General features: G+C 44.1%; 1 protein-coding gene across 7 annotated transcripts in view; it reads right to left on the bottom strand.

Moving 5' to 3' along the window:
* Positions 1 to 247: 247 nt before the first annotated feature.
* Positions 248 to 17,116, bottom strand: part of vps13c (vacuolar protein sorting 13 homolog C) — a 72,283-nt gene continuing 55,414 nt past the window's right edge. For 5 of the 7 annotated variants that reach the window (XM_008402710.3, XM_081605719.1, XM_081605720.1 and 2 more), the window contains 19 exons: positions 11,538 to 11,773; positions 11,169 to 11,313; positions 10,921 to 11,061; positions 10,760 to 10,841; positions 10,619 to 10,688; positions 10,439 to 10,550; positions 10,249 to 10,362; positions 9,991 to 10,121; positions 9,830 to 9,911; positions 9,603 to 9,716; positions 9,441 to 9,516; positions 9,187 to 9,350; positions 9,062 to 9,107; positions 7,561 to 7,684; positions 6,340 to 6,454; positions 3,564 to 3,649; positions 3,358 to 3,481; positions 2,123 to 2,200; positions 248 to 791 (listed from right to left, as the gene is read on the bottom strand). In XM_008402710.3, coding sequence (XP_008400932.2) covers positions 690 to 791; positions 2,123 to 2,200; positions 3,358 to 3,481; positions 3,564 to 3,649; positions 6,340 to 6,454; positions 7,561 to 7,684; positions 9,062 to 9,107; positions 9,187 to 9,350; positions 9,441 to 9,516; positions 9,603 to 9,716; positions 9,830 to 9,911; positions 9,991 to 10,121; positions 10,249 to 10,362; positions 10,439 to 10,550; positions 10,619 to 10,688; positions 10,760 to 10,841; positions 10,921 to 11,061; positions 11,169 to 11,313; positions 11,538 to 11,773 — 2,142 coding nt within the window. In that variant the 3' untranslated portion in view covers positions 248 to 689. Of the gene's footprint in view, positions 792 to 2,122; positions 2,201 to 3,357; positions 3,482 to 3,563; positions 3,650 to 4,808; positions 5,209 to 6,339; positions 6,455 to 6,612; positions 7,390 to 7,560; positions 7,685 to 9,061; positions 9,108 to 9,186; positions 9,351 to 9,440; positions 9,517 to 9,602; positions 9,717 to 9,829; positions 9,912 to 9,990; positions 10,122 to 10,248; positions 10,363 to 10,438; positions 10,551 to 10,618; positions 10,689 to 10,759; positions 10,842 to 10,920; positions 11,062 to 11,168; positions 11,314 to 11,537; positions 11,774 to 17,116 lie in introns of those variants that run through there. The other 2 variants (XM_008402718.3, XR_014087058.1) reach the window with 2 other exon arrangements.

Genomic DNA, 17,116 nt, shown 5'->3' with positions numbered 1-17,116 from the left:
AACTAATATTTGTTGGAGTATATGCAAAGTTTAAAGAATGATTAAAAAACATTGAAAAGCCTGATTTTATGTGTATTTTCATGATTTATGAGAAGCGCTTTTACAACAAGTTGGCATATTTTACCTATCAGTCTAATTATTATGATTCAGAAACAAACAGAGCCCAAAGTAAAGTGCTTTAACCTGAGATGTTCAGGCCACTGCAGGAAAGAACATCACTGCATGTCAAAAACTCTGGACACTCGCATTAATAAATCATTTACAAGTTTATTGAGTCCTTCTTTTAAAAATTTGTGGAGAAGTTTTCTACATTTATGTTTATTTCAATGAAAATGACAAAGTAAGCATCAGTTACTGCAGTGGTGATGCAAATATCTTGGTGCAAAGCGCTTTGATGGATTCATTTTAAGGCATAAAGAACTGAAACCTGCAGGCACAAAGCAGGGAAAAATAACCCACAAGCTACAAATAAAATATATTCCACCCAAATGACTGAAAACATTTACATTATCATTTACTTCAACATAATTGTTCAATTAATTTTAACTAAGAATGTATGGAACAATTACATTTTTCAGCAACAGAAAACTTCACCCAACTTTTCCTGCTTTTATTCTGAAACAAACTGCTTAGTTTACAATAATGTCAGTAACTGTGCTCCATAGAAGAGCCACAGACAGGAAGTGACATCACTGCTTCTTGCTGAGTCTCAGGAAGCGCTGGGACTTTAGCCTGACCATGTGGTGCTGCTTCTGGGCGTCCTGAGCGTCCCAGATGGCTTCATGCAGCTTCTGTTGGTGAGACCAGACATCACACTGAAACACACACTTCCTGATCCGTCTCCATGGCAACCCCTCTGAGGACTGCACCTTTCTCTCTTACATTCACAAACTTTATTGAGATTTGATGTAAAAAATGTAAAAAAGCCCAATAATGGAACTGGAAGGAAAACTACGCATCGTTTTTTCAGAAATGAAACTAAATGTTTGTTGTGAATTTAAACACTTTATTCAGAAACGTCTCTGATTCAAGACGACTTAATAAATTACATCTTATCTGGTTACCTTATAAATTCCAGATCTATGTCTGATCTTTCTGTCTGATCTAAAATCCTTGAGGAAATGATTATGTGAGCATATAAATAGTAATAAACTGTTGAAAGTTCCTGATGTTTTTCTCTTGGCCTCACATAAAGAACCGGTTCTGGTTCTGTTTGATTTTAGTGCTTGTTCTGATCCAGTTGACCACAGTATTACCTTAGAAAGGCTCGAAGAGCTCTGTCCTAGTTTAGAACCACACGGTTCGGTCCAGAGAGCCTGGATACTTTCTAGACGAGGCTTAACCCTTCGTCTCTGATGAAGCTGAGGTTATCCTGAGCTACCTCTGTAGTCACGCTGTTACAGGCTGCTGCAGGACGAACTGACCACTTCTCTTCACTCTACTACTTTCTCCTACTACTCTAGAATTTTGTGTTATTAGATGTTATTTTAACTTATTTTCAGGTGGTTTTTTCTCTCCATAGAAGGTACACCTGGTCTGGTGTTCTGTTCAGATCTGGTACCTGAACGTTTTCCTTCTATAGATGATGCATCTGATCTCAACTCTCAAAAACTATACAGATGGAAAACTGGAACGTTTTCATCAATATTACAGAAACATCTAAGTTAGTTTAGTTTTATTTCTTTTGGACTAAAAACTAGACCAATAATACTTGGTAAGATTTTGTGTCTGGTCTGTTTTTGGTCTCTTAATGTTTCCTCGTGGATGTTGCTCTGCTTTTCTTCCACGTAGAAAGTACTCCTGGGTCAGTGATGTTTCCTGTTGTGTCTTCTCACACCTTCAGTCGGTCATGGCAGATGGCTGCTTGAGTCAGGTTCTGGTTCTGGATCTGGTTCTGCTGGAGTTTTCCTGTCCACTGTCACTACGTACATGTTTTATTAAACTGAACTAGATTCTTCATTGTTCTATGAACGTATGTTACTAACTTTAAATCTCCGATAAACTTGTTTCTGTAGATAAATTGGTTCCTGCTGTAATTGTCTTGTGATCAGCTGTTGGTAAAACGGATCAGAACTGATGGATGTTTTAAAGTTAAAGATTTCTCCTCTGGGATTAAACTGACCTGGGCAGATTTTGGGTCTTTGAACTGGATCGTTCTGACGGGCTCCGGGTTTTTAGGAAGATTCAATTTATGGATCTCCTGAAAGAAACAAGAGAGACAGGAACCAATCAGGCAATGGAACCTCCAGACAGGAAGTGATGTCACTGTGTCTATCTAACCTCTGTTTCTTAAATATTGGGACGTTTCTCTTCTCTGTAGCACAAATAACATACATGAAGCTAATAATAATAAGTGACGTCAAAGTTTATTTCTGTAGCACATTTCCATCAGCCTCAGCGACTAAAGTTCTTTACAACAAACACATCACAGGTAAATTAATGATAAAACAGAACATTTAATTTAGTAAAAATAAGAAGATTATAAAATTGGCAAAGATTCCAAAAGATACTAGTGACTAAAAACCAAACGGCATCGAGTTTTAGCTGCAGCGATGTCCTTCCCTCCTCAGCAGCCAGAGGGAGACGATCCACAGACAGACGGTACCGGCTGCAGCCGAGCTCAGGGCTCCGGGTGGCTGTGGGGCTGCTGGAGCTCACTTCAGCACCAAGGACCCAAAACACTTAAAACCATCAATAAAACCTTAATGTGACCCTAAAGCAGCCAGTGGACGGAAACCGGGTCACAGATTCACGCCTCCTAGTTTTGCTGCAGCTTTTAGTTTGCTCTGCTGAAACCCTCAGTACAAACAGTTACAATAATCTAAACGGCAAAATCAGATTTTATCTTAGCCTCAGCTGAAAGAAACTGGCTTTGATAGCAGCGCTAACATGCTAATCAAGTTTAACACAGGATCAACAATCACACCCAGATTTTTCACAAGTGGACGACAGAAGGAGGACGGAGGACCAACCAGGCCGTCACGTCCAAGAGAGGACGGCACCGACCAAACGGGCTCAGCTTTTCAGTTTGACAGGATGAGAGAAACACAGAATCAAACAGCAACACGGGCGATCCCTACCACAGTGTAAGATTTACAGATTCCATACATTTTCTCACGCTACATATCTGCTTGAGATGCTGTGAGATCAAACTTATGTTGATCTTGCATCTTTGGCCTCCTAACAAAACTGACGACCTTCAGGGCAGGACAGCTGAGAAACACTGATCTCTGAAGCTGAGCAGAAGCTGCAATGTTCAGCTGCTCTGTAAGTTCAACCAGCTTAGACTCCAGGCTTAGGAGCCACAGACATGTGCAGAGGTGAGGTTTAGCAGCAACATGCCAGCAGCACCGTTACCTTGCAGTAAATCTTGAGCTCTGATCCGGAAACCGCTGGAGGACGGTGGAAGTTCTCAAACCAGCATTCCCAGTCAGTAGTGAGGTGACCCAGCAAATCGAGCTCCTTCACACAGAACACGCGCCTACACAACGACAAGCAGAACTGCGTCACACAGCGCTACCGAGCGAGGCTCTGTGTGCTGCTGGCCGTTCGGGCGGCTCCACCTGTTGGTGACGAGGATGTTGGACTTCCTGTGGCCCGGAGTCGGACTGCAGCTTCTGAACACTTCACCGTCCAGATGTTTGATCCTCTGCAGACACAGAAACACAATCAATCCTGCAAAACGGTTCCTGTTGCTGTTCAGCAACAAGCAGAGTCACTGAAGACTCACTTACCAGGAAGGCAGCTTACCTCAACCAGTTCATCTCCCAGTAACCAACCAGTACAGCCCAGTTCACTCTGCTGCTTCCACTGAAGCAGAGAAGCGGAGCAAACAGGAGCAGTTGATCAGATCGTCAATGAACCGATCGTCAATGAACCGATCGTCAATGAACCGATCGTCAATGAACCGATCGTCAATGAACCGATCGTCAATGAACCGATCGTCAATGAACCGATCGTCAATGAACCGATCGTCAATGAACCGATCGTCAATGAACCGATCGTCAATGCTTCTCTACTAAACCAGTTTTGCTGCTCTACAGGTTGCAGGTGCTGCAACACAATGTCAGCAACTTCTGCTGCTCATCAGCCTGGGAAGGGTCAAAGTTAATTTCTGAACTACTTTGAGTCCATCATCCTCCAGAGAGGGAGACTCTCGGACATCCCAGCAGGGTCAGAGGTCAGAGGTCAGAGCATGAAGCTCAGAGAAATGACCAGAAACCAAAAGCTCCACCTCAGACTCTACAGGCCTCAGTTAGCAGGTTAAAGGTCAAAGGTCATGTCACACTGAAAGCCTCTTCTGTCTAGGCACAAGATGGCCACTGCACTGAGGTTAGCAGAGACGAGACAGAGTCCTCTGGACAGACGAGACCAGAGAGGAGACGTTGGACAAGATGGAGAAAAGCAGAAACAGCAGAGTAGTGGAGGTATTATGATCGGGGCTGCAGGTTCTGAATGGACCGGGATCTGCTCTATAGACCAACATTTTCTAGAGTCTGTCTGTAAAGCTGCTGATCAAGAAAGAAAAAAGAACCAAGATGTTGCAACGTTTAGAAGCATCCTGACCCCAACAGACCAGGGTCAGTCTGAACAGGCCGTTCTTTGGATTCAGGTGTGTTGGTGCAGGGATGCATCTGGAGGACTGGACTTGAGCACCCCTGGTCTAGTCAAAGTCCAGCCGTCATCCAAACTGAAATGCTTTGCTGGGACCTTCAGAGATCTCAGCAGAACCAGCTCAGAGTTCTGGAGCTGGAGGAGCTTCAAGACTTTATGGATTATGGGATGACAAAATGCTTGATAGAAGAAAACAAGTTTGACATATTTTTATTAAACTTTGAACACAAACTGATGACAGAGCCAGTTTCACAAGAAGGTTAACGATTCGATCCAATACGACCCCGTGGAGATTCTGACATTAACATCTAATGCTTTAAAGCGACAACATGATGAATTTATTTATATAAAAATAACTCTAGAGTTGGCTTTAAATGAAATATAAATGATTATAAACCAAAAGTAAAAAGCAAAGAGTTTAGAAAAAATAACAAGATGGGAGTAAAAGTGTTTGTTTTGCATGCATGGAAATCTGATCTCCATTTAATATTCATATTTCAACATTTATAAATATCTGTAGATTAACGAGGATTATATCAAAGAACCATGAAACTGACGGGGTTAATGTTCATCACCAGCCACGTCCTCCTCCGGCTGCAGGAAGCAAACAGAAGAAGAAGAAGAAGGTTAGGATGATTCCACCTCAAATCACAGCTGCCTGGTGAAGTGAAGCCAGTGATTCATGATGAGGACAAAGAGCAACGAGCCGAGGAAGAGGAGGGGAGATGAAGGTCACGGGAGCAGAAATGCAGAGGAAACATTGATAGGATGATTTACAGGTTCTGTCATTGTTACTACTAGTCAAAAGAGTCAAAAAAGGCTTTTGACTAATACTAGTAGTATTTTTCAGAGTTTTCTAGATTATTACTAAAGTTTCTCTGACTGTGATTCAACATGTCAAACAGATTTTTTCCAAACCAGGTCGAGGTTCTGTAGAACCGTGATGATGAACTTTTTTAGCAAGCAAATACACTGAGCAAAACTATAAAAGGCCCGTGTCAGATACTGTTGCCATGTGGAGTTAAATGAACATTTTATTGTTCAGAACTAATATTTCTCTTGGTTTGTGTATAATTTTCAGTCCAGCCTGCTGTCAGTGAGCATCAAGACTCAGTTATTTACTCAGTGCATTGTGGGACATGTCCACTGGGTGATCAGACAAGATGAGACAATAAACGGCCCCAACATGTCGCGTCACATCATAAAGCCTCAGATGTCGTGGAGCCGTTGGCCTGTTGGACGTCCAGCAGAGCAGCAGCTGCCCGGCTCAGTGCCCGTTATCGGACCGCCGGCCGTTTAGGAGCTGCTTTCCAACAGACTGCAGATCCTCGTCTGACCGACTCGCCACATCGGCTCGTCCATCGGAGGATCGGCTCAGACCAGCGACACACAGCTGATTGGTCTGAACAGACGCCTACGGGAAGCCAACTGGGTCAGAACCAGACTCCTCATCCTGACCCGGTCATGACTGTCAATCCGCTACCCTAACCTTCAGTCCTCGGGTTTCCTCTGAAGCGAACGGCTCTGTTCTGGTTTTTCTGGACCTTTAACTGAATTTTTCTTCAGATTTGTTGGTTTATTTCAAAGTTTTTAACTTTAAAAACTTTCCGGAGAAGGAACCTCTTGACCCGGTTAAAGCGTCGGTACCGTCTGCTCCTCTAGGTTCCCTCTGACCTCATGCAGGAAAACATGCCTTGTTGCTATGGAAACAGAGAAGAGTCTAACCTGGTAGAGGTCGAAACCCTGCGACTCCGTCAGGTCATAAGGTCGGATGATCCCGTCCTCCCGGATCAGACGGACCGGCCGGAGTTTGGTCACCTCCTCTGTCGCCTCGGCCGCTCTGACACACACACACGCACAAACACACACACCTGAATGAGCGGTTCAGAGTGGTGTGGAGTCGCAGCCCTGCTCTAGCGGACTGACGGTTCTGATCCTGACTGGACTCTGAGCCGAGCCCAGTCATGCTGCAGCTGCTGCTCTCAGGTAAGGGCTCACCTGGTGGGGCCTCTGCAGGGGCAGCGTGAAACTTCAACAGGTTATTTATGGGTCACATGACAGATGGACCCTCCAACCAGGAGAGGAGCCATTAATTCAGCTCCTTCTATCTGATCTCAGTGGGAATTTGTTCACTTTGACATCATCACTATTTTTATCAACATTTAAATTCATTTGCACAAAATCTCAAGATTTGCTTTGGAAACAGAAACTCCTCAGAAGCTCCAGAAACATTTATGCACCAAAACTTTTAGTAGTTCTGCAAAACGGCAACAGACAGAGCAGCTGTTAGTGAGAACCATGCAACCCAGAACCAATCAGAACCATTCAGACCCGTCGGACCGCCGTCCCCTGAGGTCAGACCAACACCGGTTCTGACTGCAGTGAACATCGGACCATCCATCGGGTCGTCCAGGAGCATTTCAGCCTCGTTTCGGTCGATGGTTTTAATTCGTAGGGAAGTCAACGAAGAAGAAAAGGTGCTGACAAGTTTTCATGCAGTTGTTGTTGTGCTCCGGCAGGCGGGACAGGAAGTTCTCCTCAGGGGGCGTGGCCAAACAACATGCTGACAGAGGGGCGGAGCCACAAGCGGCGAGTTGGACCCGGTGCACAAAACACGATGCTGACTTACCGTCAGTGTGCAGCATCACTTAACATGCAAACATCTGCAGCTGGTTAAAGCTCAGCTCCATCATCAAGTCAAACAGCAACTTGATTAACAACCTGATTGAGCGGCAGCCATGGACAGAGCTCAGCTCCAACAGTTCAGGTGGAATACTCACACCCCAAACAGCGAAGAACACAGAGAACAGAAATCCCAACAACCACAGCAGACAGAAAACAAAAGCAGAAAAATGTGAAAATTAGAGAAGAACAGAGACAACAACAACATTTAGACGCCCACAGGAAGTTCCCAGAGGAAACGCATCACGAGCCGCCGAACCTCACCTCTGGATGCCCTGCAAGGTGCTGCTGGCCATGTCCACGATGCCGCCGGTGGGCCGCGCCACCACGCCCACCAGGCCCTTCCCGATGCCCTTAAAGAAACCGGCCGCGCCCTCCTTCTTGGCTCCTGGGGACAGAAACACAGGGTGGCTTCAACCGGAAACCGGCAACAAGCAACAGGACAAAAAACACGCGGTGGGTTTTTCTGGCAACCAGGTGCGAGTCGGCAGCCAGAGGTTCTGAGCAGTTTGGTTTCGAGGATCTGCTAAAAATAAAGCAAAGAGTTTTGGATCAAAGATGTGAGAAAATCTGTTGGCTGAGTAATCGGGAGGGTTTCAGTGATGTGGACCCGATCCATGAGGTTCTGATGGGTCGACAGAACAAGGTCAGGTGGATCTGCTAAACAAGATTGATGTTGTATGTAACCCATATTTAGCCAGGTGTCTCCATCTCAAGGAGATTAAAAATCGATTTTTCAAGAGAAACCAAGACTGGCAGCAACATCCATGAATCAAAACCCAAAGAAAATACAACAAATAAGACAATAACAGCACAGGAAGCTTAGAGAGTGAAAACAAATTAGAATACTAATTCATATTAATCAAAGCATTTACCAAAAAATGCCTTATTTACAAGCTGAGGCCTTAAAAACCATCTAATTCAACTTAAAACTTTTCTGCAGGATTTTCAGTGTGAACATTAGAAATGGTTAATAAAGTTAAATCATATGGGTAATCACATGCTTGATGAACTTTTAACTGTATTGTAGCATAAAACAGTGACAACAATTAGCATTTGGGACATTTTTATCTAAACTGTTAATATAGATTATAAAAAGAAGGGGACCTGGGACAGAACCTTGGAGAACACCCCTGGATACTTAAAGGCAGGTGGAAGAATGACCTTCCACACTGTGACCTGCCGGACAATTTGTTTAAAAACCAACTGATTGGAGAGAGTCCGATGTAGAGAGACTTCTCAGTAACATTTCGTAATCAGCTGAATAAAAAGTCAATAAAAAGTGCTGCAGTGTTGAATTTTTATCTACAAAACCGATTTAATCATTTAACACTTCTAAAGTTGCCGTTTTATTTATTACTATTATTTGAAGTGACAGGGAATATTATATTTTCAGAATCTGGATCAAATAATCCAGAAGATTACATGATCTAACAGGTCGTGACCCTGGAAGTTCGGATGGTTTTAAAGAACCTGAAGGGCTTCCAGAGTCCAGATGAGTCAAAGTATTTTAGAAGAGAACATCTAAAAGATCTGGATTCTGGGTTCGAGGAATCCGGATCAGGAAGTTTGTCAGGTTGCAATCAGAAAACAAATGTTTCTGGGATTTCATGGAGAACACTTCAAAGCTTTAATTCATTCATTAATCTTTCATAAAACTTGTATTTTCTTTTATTTAGGGTCAGAAATCCTAAATTTGTTTCTGTTCTCCTGAAAATGACTTGAACTTTGTGTTTCCAACAAATAGGAGCCATCAAACACATACCTTCCACTGGTTTGGTGACAATGCCAGTAAACCCACCAACAACGCCCTGCAGAAACACGGTTTGTTACTGAGATGCATCAGATCACTGCTGGTCCAGCAGAACCAGAACCAGAACCTCTCCAGACCTTCAGCAGTCCTTTTCCTCCTTTGGCCAGACTGTCTTTGAAGTCCTTCGCCGGCCGGTTCATGTCCTCCCGGCGTTCCTGCTGGAACTCCTTGTCCATGGTCATGGCAGCCAGGCCTTTTCCCATGGAACCTGTGATCTTGGAGAACATTCCTGCAGCGCCACCTACAGGAGAAACACCCATGTTGGAAGCACCGACCACAGAGATCAGGACCCGTCACAAGTTAAATCAACATCTTCCTCCAAGGCTCTTACCAACAGTTGAACCAAAAAGGCTGCGGACCCCGATCGCCAAACCTTCAGCAAACTCCTCTGGACCCTGAACAGCTCCCTGGCAAACACACAGAACCCCCCTCCATCAGAACCTCCTCCTGGGTCGGGTTTAATGTGGATCTTGCAATAAACTAGATGTTTTACCTGGAATGGTTCATAAAAAAAGGCTTCCACGCCTTGGGACAGGCCTCGGATCACTCCGAACGGATTACCCAGCACATCCAGGCCAAGAACCAGAACATACATCTGCTTAAGAAACTGCAAAAAGAAGAGAAGTCCAGAAGTTCACAGCACACACTTTGGCAGGACCCGACCAAACATCCCAGGCTGAACAGTTAGAGGATCAGGCTAAGGAAGGGTAATGATGTTACCTCTTCAGAGTAGTGTCGGCCCACGGCCCACATCAGATTCTCTTTGCTGTAGAACTGGTACCTCACTTCAAAGAAGGCCAGTCTGACAGAAACACAGAGGAGAATCAAAATCCGGACAAAGAAACTACTTCAGCAGCCATTTCTGCACAGAGGATACTTACTTGAAGATGATATCGTCAACGTTGGTCAGAGTAGCACCGATGCTCTTCAGCACCAGGTTCAGGGACTGAGTAATGGGGTTCTTCTGGACAGAGTCACCATCACTGGAGCCCAGAGACAGACTGAGGTGGAGCTGGAAGGTAAAGCGGGACCAGTGAGGGCTTTCTGGACATCCTCCAGAAACAACTCTCAGGTTGGAGGTTCTTAACATATTAGATTAATTCAGTCTCATCCAGCAAAGAGAGCAGGACTGAAGTTACCTTGACAGGTGAGATGTGAAAATGCTCAAAGAAGCTGAGTCCTGACACGTCGGACAGAGAGGCGTCAGTCGGCTCGGCCTGAAGGCGCTTCAGATCTCCTTCGATGAGTCCCGACTGAAACACAAACAGCTCAAAGCAACATCTCATCTGCGAAGTTTAGAGAAAATATCCAGTTTCTGCTTCTCTTCACCTTCTTCCCATCATTCTGCAGGTTAGCAGCTGAGCTGAACAGGGCTGCAACAGCATCAAGGAAACCTTGGTCGATCTTCAACGCCATCTCCTGAACTAGAGCCATGAAGTACCTGAAGCACACAGGAAGGTTAGAAGACTCACCTGAATCCAGGTGTCACTCACAGAACCTGGTTCTTACTTAATCTGGGTGATGTTGCTGTGCTGGTTGAACCTTGTGATGACAGACACATCGATAAAGGGTTTCGGCTCTGAGGAGGCAGAACTCACAGTTAGACTCGCTGCAGTAAGTCTGAGGCTTAATGGGAATAGAAAGACACACCTGAGTCCAGAGCGATGGACTTTGGTGGAGGGACTGGATGGAAGATGATGGGGAAAACCGCACCAGGCAACTGGTTGTCCACCTGGAACCAATAAACCAGTGTTTGAGTCTAGGAGAGGGAGGTTCAGTCCAAGTGTGTGTCCAGGTGAGTGAACGTTTACCTGCAGCCAGTGCAGTTGGGCTCTCAGGCTGCGCTGGTGCAGTGACCTCTTGAACTCCACCTGGATCCCAGACAGGAAGTTCCTCCTCACAGGGCACGAATGGGGTTGGCGCATCATCATGATAGCTGAACTGAGGTTCACCTAGCGACCGGTGACATCACAAACTTACAGTCAGCTCGTCAGACAGAAGTCTGGGTCAGATTAACACATATGGACCCCGGACGGAGTTGCTTGTGGTGACCTCTGACCTCCAGGTTGCTGTCCAGTCTGACCCAGCCTCCCTCCGTCTTCCCACTCAGCTGACTCTGGTAAACCTTCTCCAGCAGGTTGATGTTCTTCTGACTGAAGGACTTCCAGCGATTCTTTGGCTTAAACTCCCAAACCACGCCGGAGCTGTGAGGCAGAATCGCAGCAGAGTCACTGCATCCGCAGCGCTGGACGCTCAGGACTAACTAATGACTGAAAGGGTTAAAGTGCCTGGATATTTGTTGTGGCTTTACCATATTTATTTTAAAAACGCTTCAAGAATTATCATAAAATTATTCAAAAGTTTTTCTAATGTGTTTCTGGAGGTATCTGTGCCTCCACTGTTCAGTCAATGACATCATGGAGTTTACCTGGTGATGCCGATGTACGCGATCTCCTGCCGGTTGCCGTTGTTGATGAGCGACAGGCCGAGGTTCTGCAGAGACACTTTCAGTTCCTGCTGAAATTGTTCGAGCTCCTCCGACTGCCGAGCCTTGGTCACCACGCCGGTGTCCTCGGTGAACAGCAGCACCCGCTGCCGTCCATCCAGGAAGGACACCCAGTGGATCTGAGCCTGGCCATCATAGGTAAACTGACTCACATCATCCTGAAGGAGGCAAAGCGAGACGCTCTATGAAGCGGCTGTGCTGGAGGTTTTAACGGCATCCACATTTACAGGCAGCTGGTTGTGGAACAGAAAGGACTGAAGGGGTTAGGGTTAGCTCCTGGGAGACAGGAGGAGCTGTTCCTCCTCACATCCCTGAACGGATTTTACGCAACAAACAAATCAGCAGTTGGACCTTCCAGGAACTCTCAAGACACAAAACATTTACTGTTAGCTGCATGTTGCAAACACCTCTGGGTCTTCAAGAGATTGATGGATTTTTCATTTTGCTTTGGCCATACTTTACAAAAACATGTAGCAACTTCAATAATACATACTGCCTCATGAATTGATTAGAAGTACTTTGCTCATTTTGTGGCTGCAGAAGCTTCAGGTAAGTGAAGAGACTATAATGATGTACAGTTGTGTTCACTGTTTTTGTTTGACTTTCAACTTCTACACCTCAGTACGTTTCTAGAGGTTTAGTAAACCAACAGACCCAACAGGCCTGATGTTCATGCTGCTGATTCTGTGAGACTGAATCATTTACTGAAAGGGGCGTGTTCAAAAAATAGCAGTGCTGAGTTCAATCAATGAGGTCATTGATTATAGGAAATACATAGGTGTTAAGCAGGTGACCCTTATGTAAGATTCTAGTCAACTGATGCTGCTGGATGTGCATTTGAACAAAGTAATAGGGGTCGCTCATGACACTGTTCAGAAGAAAGGTATTATTTAACTAGAAATTTTCTGAAGAAATTTAAATGGGGCCAGCAGAAGTCCATCGCTTTGGACCCAGCATTTTAGCCACAAGCTCACACATCCGTGCAGGTCTGACTTGGTTCCCCACCAGAGCGCAATAACAGAAACGCTTGCCAGGTCCATCACCATAATGCTACAGCTGACTTGGTTCAACACTACACTACAATGGCTGAACCCCGTGCTCAGTGAAATTCAGTCCCAGACTGACGACTATAACCTTCGCACATGTGGTTCTCACTCACGGTCCGAAATAAAAACATGAAGACAGTCGGTAATTGTTTATTTAAAAAAAATTTCAATCTTCATGCAAAGGATTTTAATTCACACTCAAAAATTCAGAGAAATAATTATTTTATCTAAGTATAATATGAATAGTCACAGGAAATATGTATTCTTCCCACAATGTATTGTGAGACCTGTCTCTGCGCCTGTTTGTGAGACTACTCACTGCCTCTCTGGGACCTGTTGCTATGGTAATTAATTATCTGGACCTGGGCTGGCTCTCTCTGTCAGACAGTATGCTGGAGACAGAGTTTCTATACTTGGGAGACACCCAGCATCGGTCTCAAGGACCCTGACACAAAACCAAAAGTCCTAGCAACATTTTTAAAACATTTTACGGGAGCAGGCATATGTATCTATGTCATGACCGATTTTCAGACCAATAGGCCGATATTTGTGCCTGTGAGGGGGAGTATAAGAGTTTTGGAGTCAGACCTCCACAGTGCTGTGTGTGTTTCAGAGAGAAAGATTGCCAATTCTGTGAGACACTCAGCCTCGATTTTTCTCATTGTTTCTCAATTTATGTCGTCATTTTAACTCGGAATCCCACTAAAAGTAACAGCTCCCTATTATTTTTAATAATAATAATAAAAATGGTATCAAGCTGAACGTTTTGATACCATTTTTGTGGGGTGCACGCAGCGGTACGGGTCGATTAACGGTGATGGAAGAAAAATAAATAATAAAGAGACAGAATTGTCCTTTAAGTGTTAAAGGACAATTCAAATGTTACTTCTGACATATCCTGGCATAACTATTCAAAGATGTATCACCAATAATCCGGCAAATGTGATTCCTCTGGATTGTGACGGAGAACCATATGAGTGTGTAGCGGAAACAATGAAATACACAAGACTCAGACCAGATTTGGAATCCACTCCTTTGCCTGACGCAGAAATCACATACTTCGTTGACGGGTCATGTTTCAGAGATCACCTAGGAAACCACGCAGGTTTTGCAGTGGTACAACAATTAGGTGAACATTTTGTAACCGTCAAAGCTGAAAGATGTGATCCAACCATGTTCTGCACAACTCGCAGAACTTAAAGCATTAACTGAAGCCTGTAAAATGGCTAGGTCTAAAGTCGCAAATGTGTTCACTGACTCAGCCTATGCCCCTGGCGTATGCTTTTTATTTGCCGCAATATGGAAACAAAGAGGGTTCAAAAGAGCAGACGGAACCCCAGTGCAACACGAAGCACAATTGAAAGAGTTGATTGCTGCCATGATGCTTCCTTCGAAGCTGGCGGTGATCAAGCGGGGGGATGCGATCTATGTTTTTGCATCCACCTGAATAATGTGTAGTTGCGCCACTGTCCAGTGGTTGAAATGACTGTGGTGCTTATTATAATTGGACATTAATGAAAAGGGTGCCCAGATAGCACACGATGTTAAATCAACGTTGAAAAATAGTTAGAATAGTTGATTTTTGGTTGAAGTCGACAAATGATGGTGGATCAACCATCAAACTACCATCCAGCTCTAACCAAGTAACCAAAGTTGAAACTGTGTCATTGAATCAATGTTGTTTTGTGGTTGAAATCTAATGACTGAAATGCTGATGTCTGATCAACGTCTGATCAATGTTGAATCAATGTCAGCTGTTTTGCTGCACCCCCTCCCCCCCTCTGCTCCTCATCAGAGCTCTGGGTCAGAGCATTTTATTACTGAGGGGTTGTTTTAAATTAAGCACTGCAGAGGATAGTGGGTGATGATTCATTTATGTACATTTTCTTACTTGTTCATAAAAATTCCTACCAACTGTTTGTGATATATTGACACAAAAACATCTACAACGTACTACAAGGAGTGGAGCGGTCCACCCCACCATTTACATGAGTGGGATGGCCCAAACACACAGCTGCTTCACTGTTGGCAAAATATGTTAATTTAATGTTGAATTATTATTACGAAGGTTGCATGTATGGTTGAGGTCAACAACTGACGGTGGATCAACTATAAAGAAAATAGTTGAACCAACTTAATTGAATTGCTTCTGTAGGTAACAAGCAATTCAATTAAGTTTATCCAACTGAATTTATTAAATTTATCCAACTTAATTAAGTTTAACCAATTCAATATATTATAATCATCCAACTCAATTTGTTAATTTATTTTTAACAAATTTACTAAGTATGTTTAAGATAACAGATTTAAGTCAGTCTTACTCAAATCATTTAGTTTACTTAAGAAATGGTAAATAAACTTATATAACACTTTTCCAGTCATTTTGACCACTGAAAGCACTTTACACTAGAGTCACATTCACACATTTATTTAATGCACAGATCAGTTGGGTTTAGGTGCCCAGGGGTCACAGTGACATGAGGAAGCTGGAATTGAACCGTCAACCTTCCGATCACAGGACAACTGCTCTACCCACAGAGCCACAGTGGCTTAGTAGGGAATCTGTCCCTGGTTAGCTTGAGTCATTGTGTCAGACAAGGGATACAAACATGGTATCAAACTTAATTATTTCAAGTAAAGTCAAAGTGAATCCAGTGTGTTTCAGCTCTGGTCCTCCAAGCCCTGCAAGTTTTAGGCATTTCCCTAATTCAGCACACATGATTTTAATTGATGTCTGATTAACAGGGTTTTGCTGAACTGAAAACACGCAGGTCAGTTTGATTGAGGACAAGGTTTAGGGAAGAACTCATGATCTAAATGTTCAATCAATGTAAGCTGTTTTTCACACCCCTCTACACACACCCTTTCCCCCCACCACCCACCCCTCACTTGGGTCCATCTACCCCCCACTCTCCTCCCCCTTTCCACTCTCCTCCCCTCCTCCTTGGGCTCCGGGTGACACAATTTTAATTTTAGGTGAGGGTTTTAAATTTTCCCATTTTATTTTGTTAAAGATTTTTTTGGCTCTAGTGGCCTTTATTTAATAGTTAATTGACAAGAAAGGGGGTAACGAGAAAAGTGGGAAGACATGCAGCAAAGGTTGCCAAGGCCAGGAATTGAACCTGCGACAGCTGCGTCAACGACTGAGGCAGGGGTGGGCAACTCCATGTAACTAGATGTGTCTCTACTTCAACACACCTGAGTCAAATAATAAGGTTGTTAGCAGGACTCTGGAGAACCTGCCTGAACAGAGGAGATGATTCAGCTATTGGATCCAGGTGTGTTCTACCAGGGAGACATCTAAGAGTTGCAGGACACCGGCCCTCGAGGACCAGGATTAGCCCACCCCCAAGGCCTCCATGTGTGCAATCTGTGCAGTTTGTTGCACCCCTCCTCACCTCATCTTCCCCTACTCCCTCCCAAACCTGCCCACACCCACCTGCTCCTCCCAGCCTTCCCCTCTTTACCCCCTCTCATCCCTTCTTCCCTCCCCCCATCCTTGAGCTCTGGGTCAGAACATTTTATTACTATTTGGGGGTTAATCATGTTTCAAATTATGCACTACATGTTGAGAACATTGGGTTGTGATTCCTTTATGTACATTTTCTTACTTGTCTGTAAATATTATTACTGACTGTGCATAATGTGTTGACACAAAAACATCTACAAGTCTCTACTAGTTGTACAGTCCGACTCCCCCTTTTTACACTAGTGGTTTGTCCCAACCAAACAGCCACTTTGCTGCTGGTTTGTTTGCAACCAGCTTCTGAATTGAATTCTCCTCTGAGCAGTTTTATGGTAAGTTTTTCAATATTACTTTGATCTTAAATGTGTTTATTGAAAAATAAGGGCATTGTTTTGTGCCCATAGTAATCCTGGTTATTTTGGGGCAAAACAGATATTTTTAGTAATTGAGGTCATGTCTCATTTTGTATTATTTTCATCCTGCCCACCACTCCAGGCCTAAGTATGAAATCCTGTGAGATTTTGTGGGATTTGAGTTTTTAAAATAGGGCGGGGCCTATTTGTTTGGTCTGGGAGAGCATGTGGTGGACAAGGAAGTGTAAGGCTGGCTGCTCCAGGTGGGCTTTAAATTGTTGCGATAGTAATCACTTGTTTTTAACGTTTTATTATGATGTGCTTAGGGACGTGCTTAGATGTGTCTCTGTTCCAGAACAACTGAGTTAGATGATTGCATGACCGTCTGCAGCCATCAAGAAGTGCAAAAAGTTGTTAATCATCCATAGATTAAATCCAGGTGAGGCAGAAAGGAACCCCTAACCCTGTTGCTCAAGGTGGTTCCTGATCTCGAGTGAGAGTGTATAACCCTTTGAGGTACCTAAATGCGGGCAAGGAACCAATCGTGGTGGGCCCGCAGCCTCAAAGAGTGAACCCACAAACTTAAAACATGTAAGGCAGGTGAAACACTGAACTAAACCTGCTAATGACTGATTC

The sequence above is a fragment of the Poecilia reticulata genome, chromosome 3, assembly GCF_904066995.2.
Source record: "Poecilia reticulata chromosome 3, P_reticulata-male-v2, whole genome shotgun sequence".
NCBI lineage: Eukaryota > Metazoa > Chordata > Actinopteri > Cyprinodontiformes > Poeciliidae > Poecilia > Poecilia reticulata.
The sequence above is the reverse complement of the archived record's forward strand: the minus strand, read 5'-3'. Positions and strand labels throughout refer to the sequence as shown.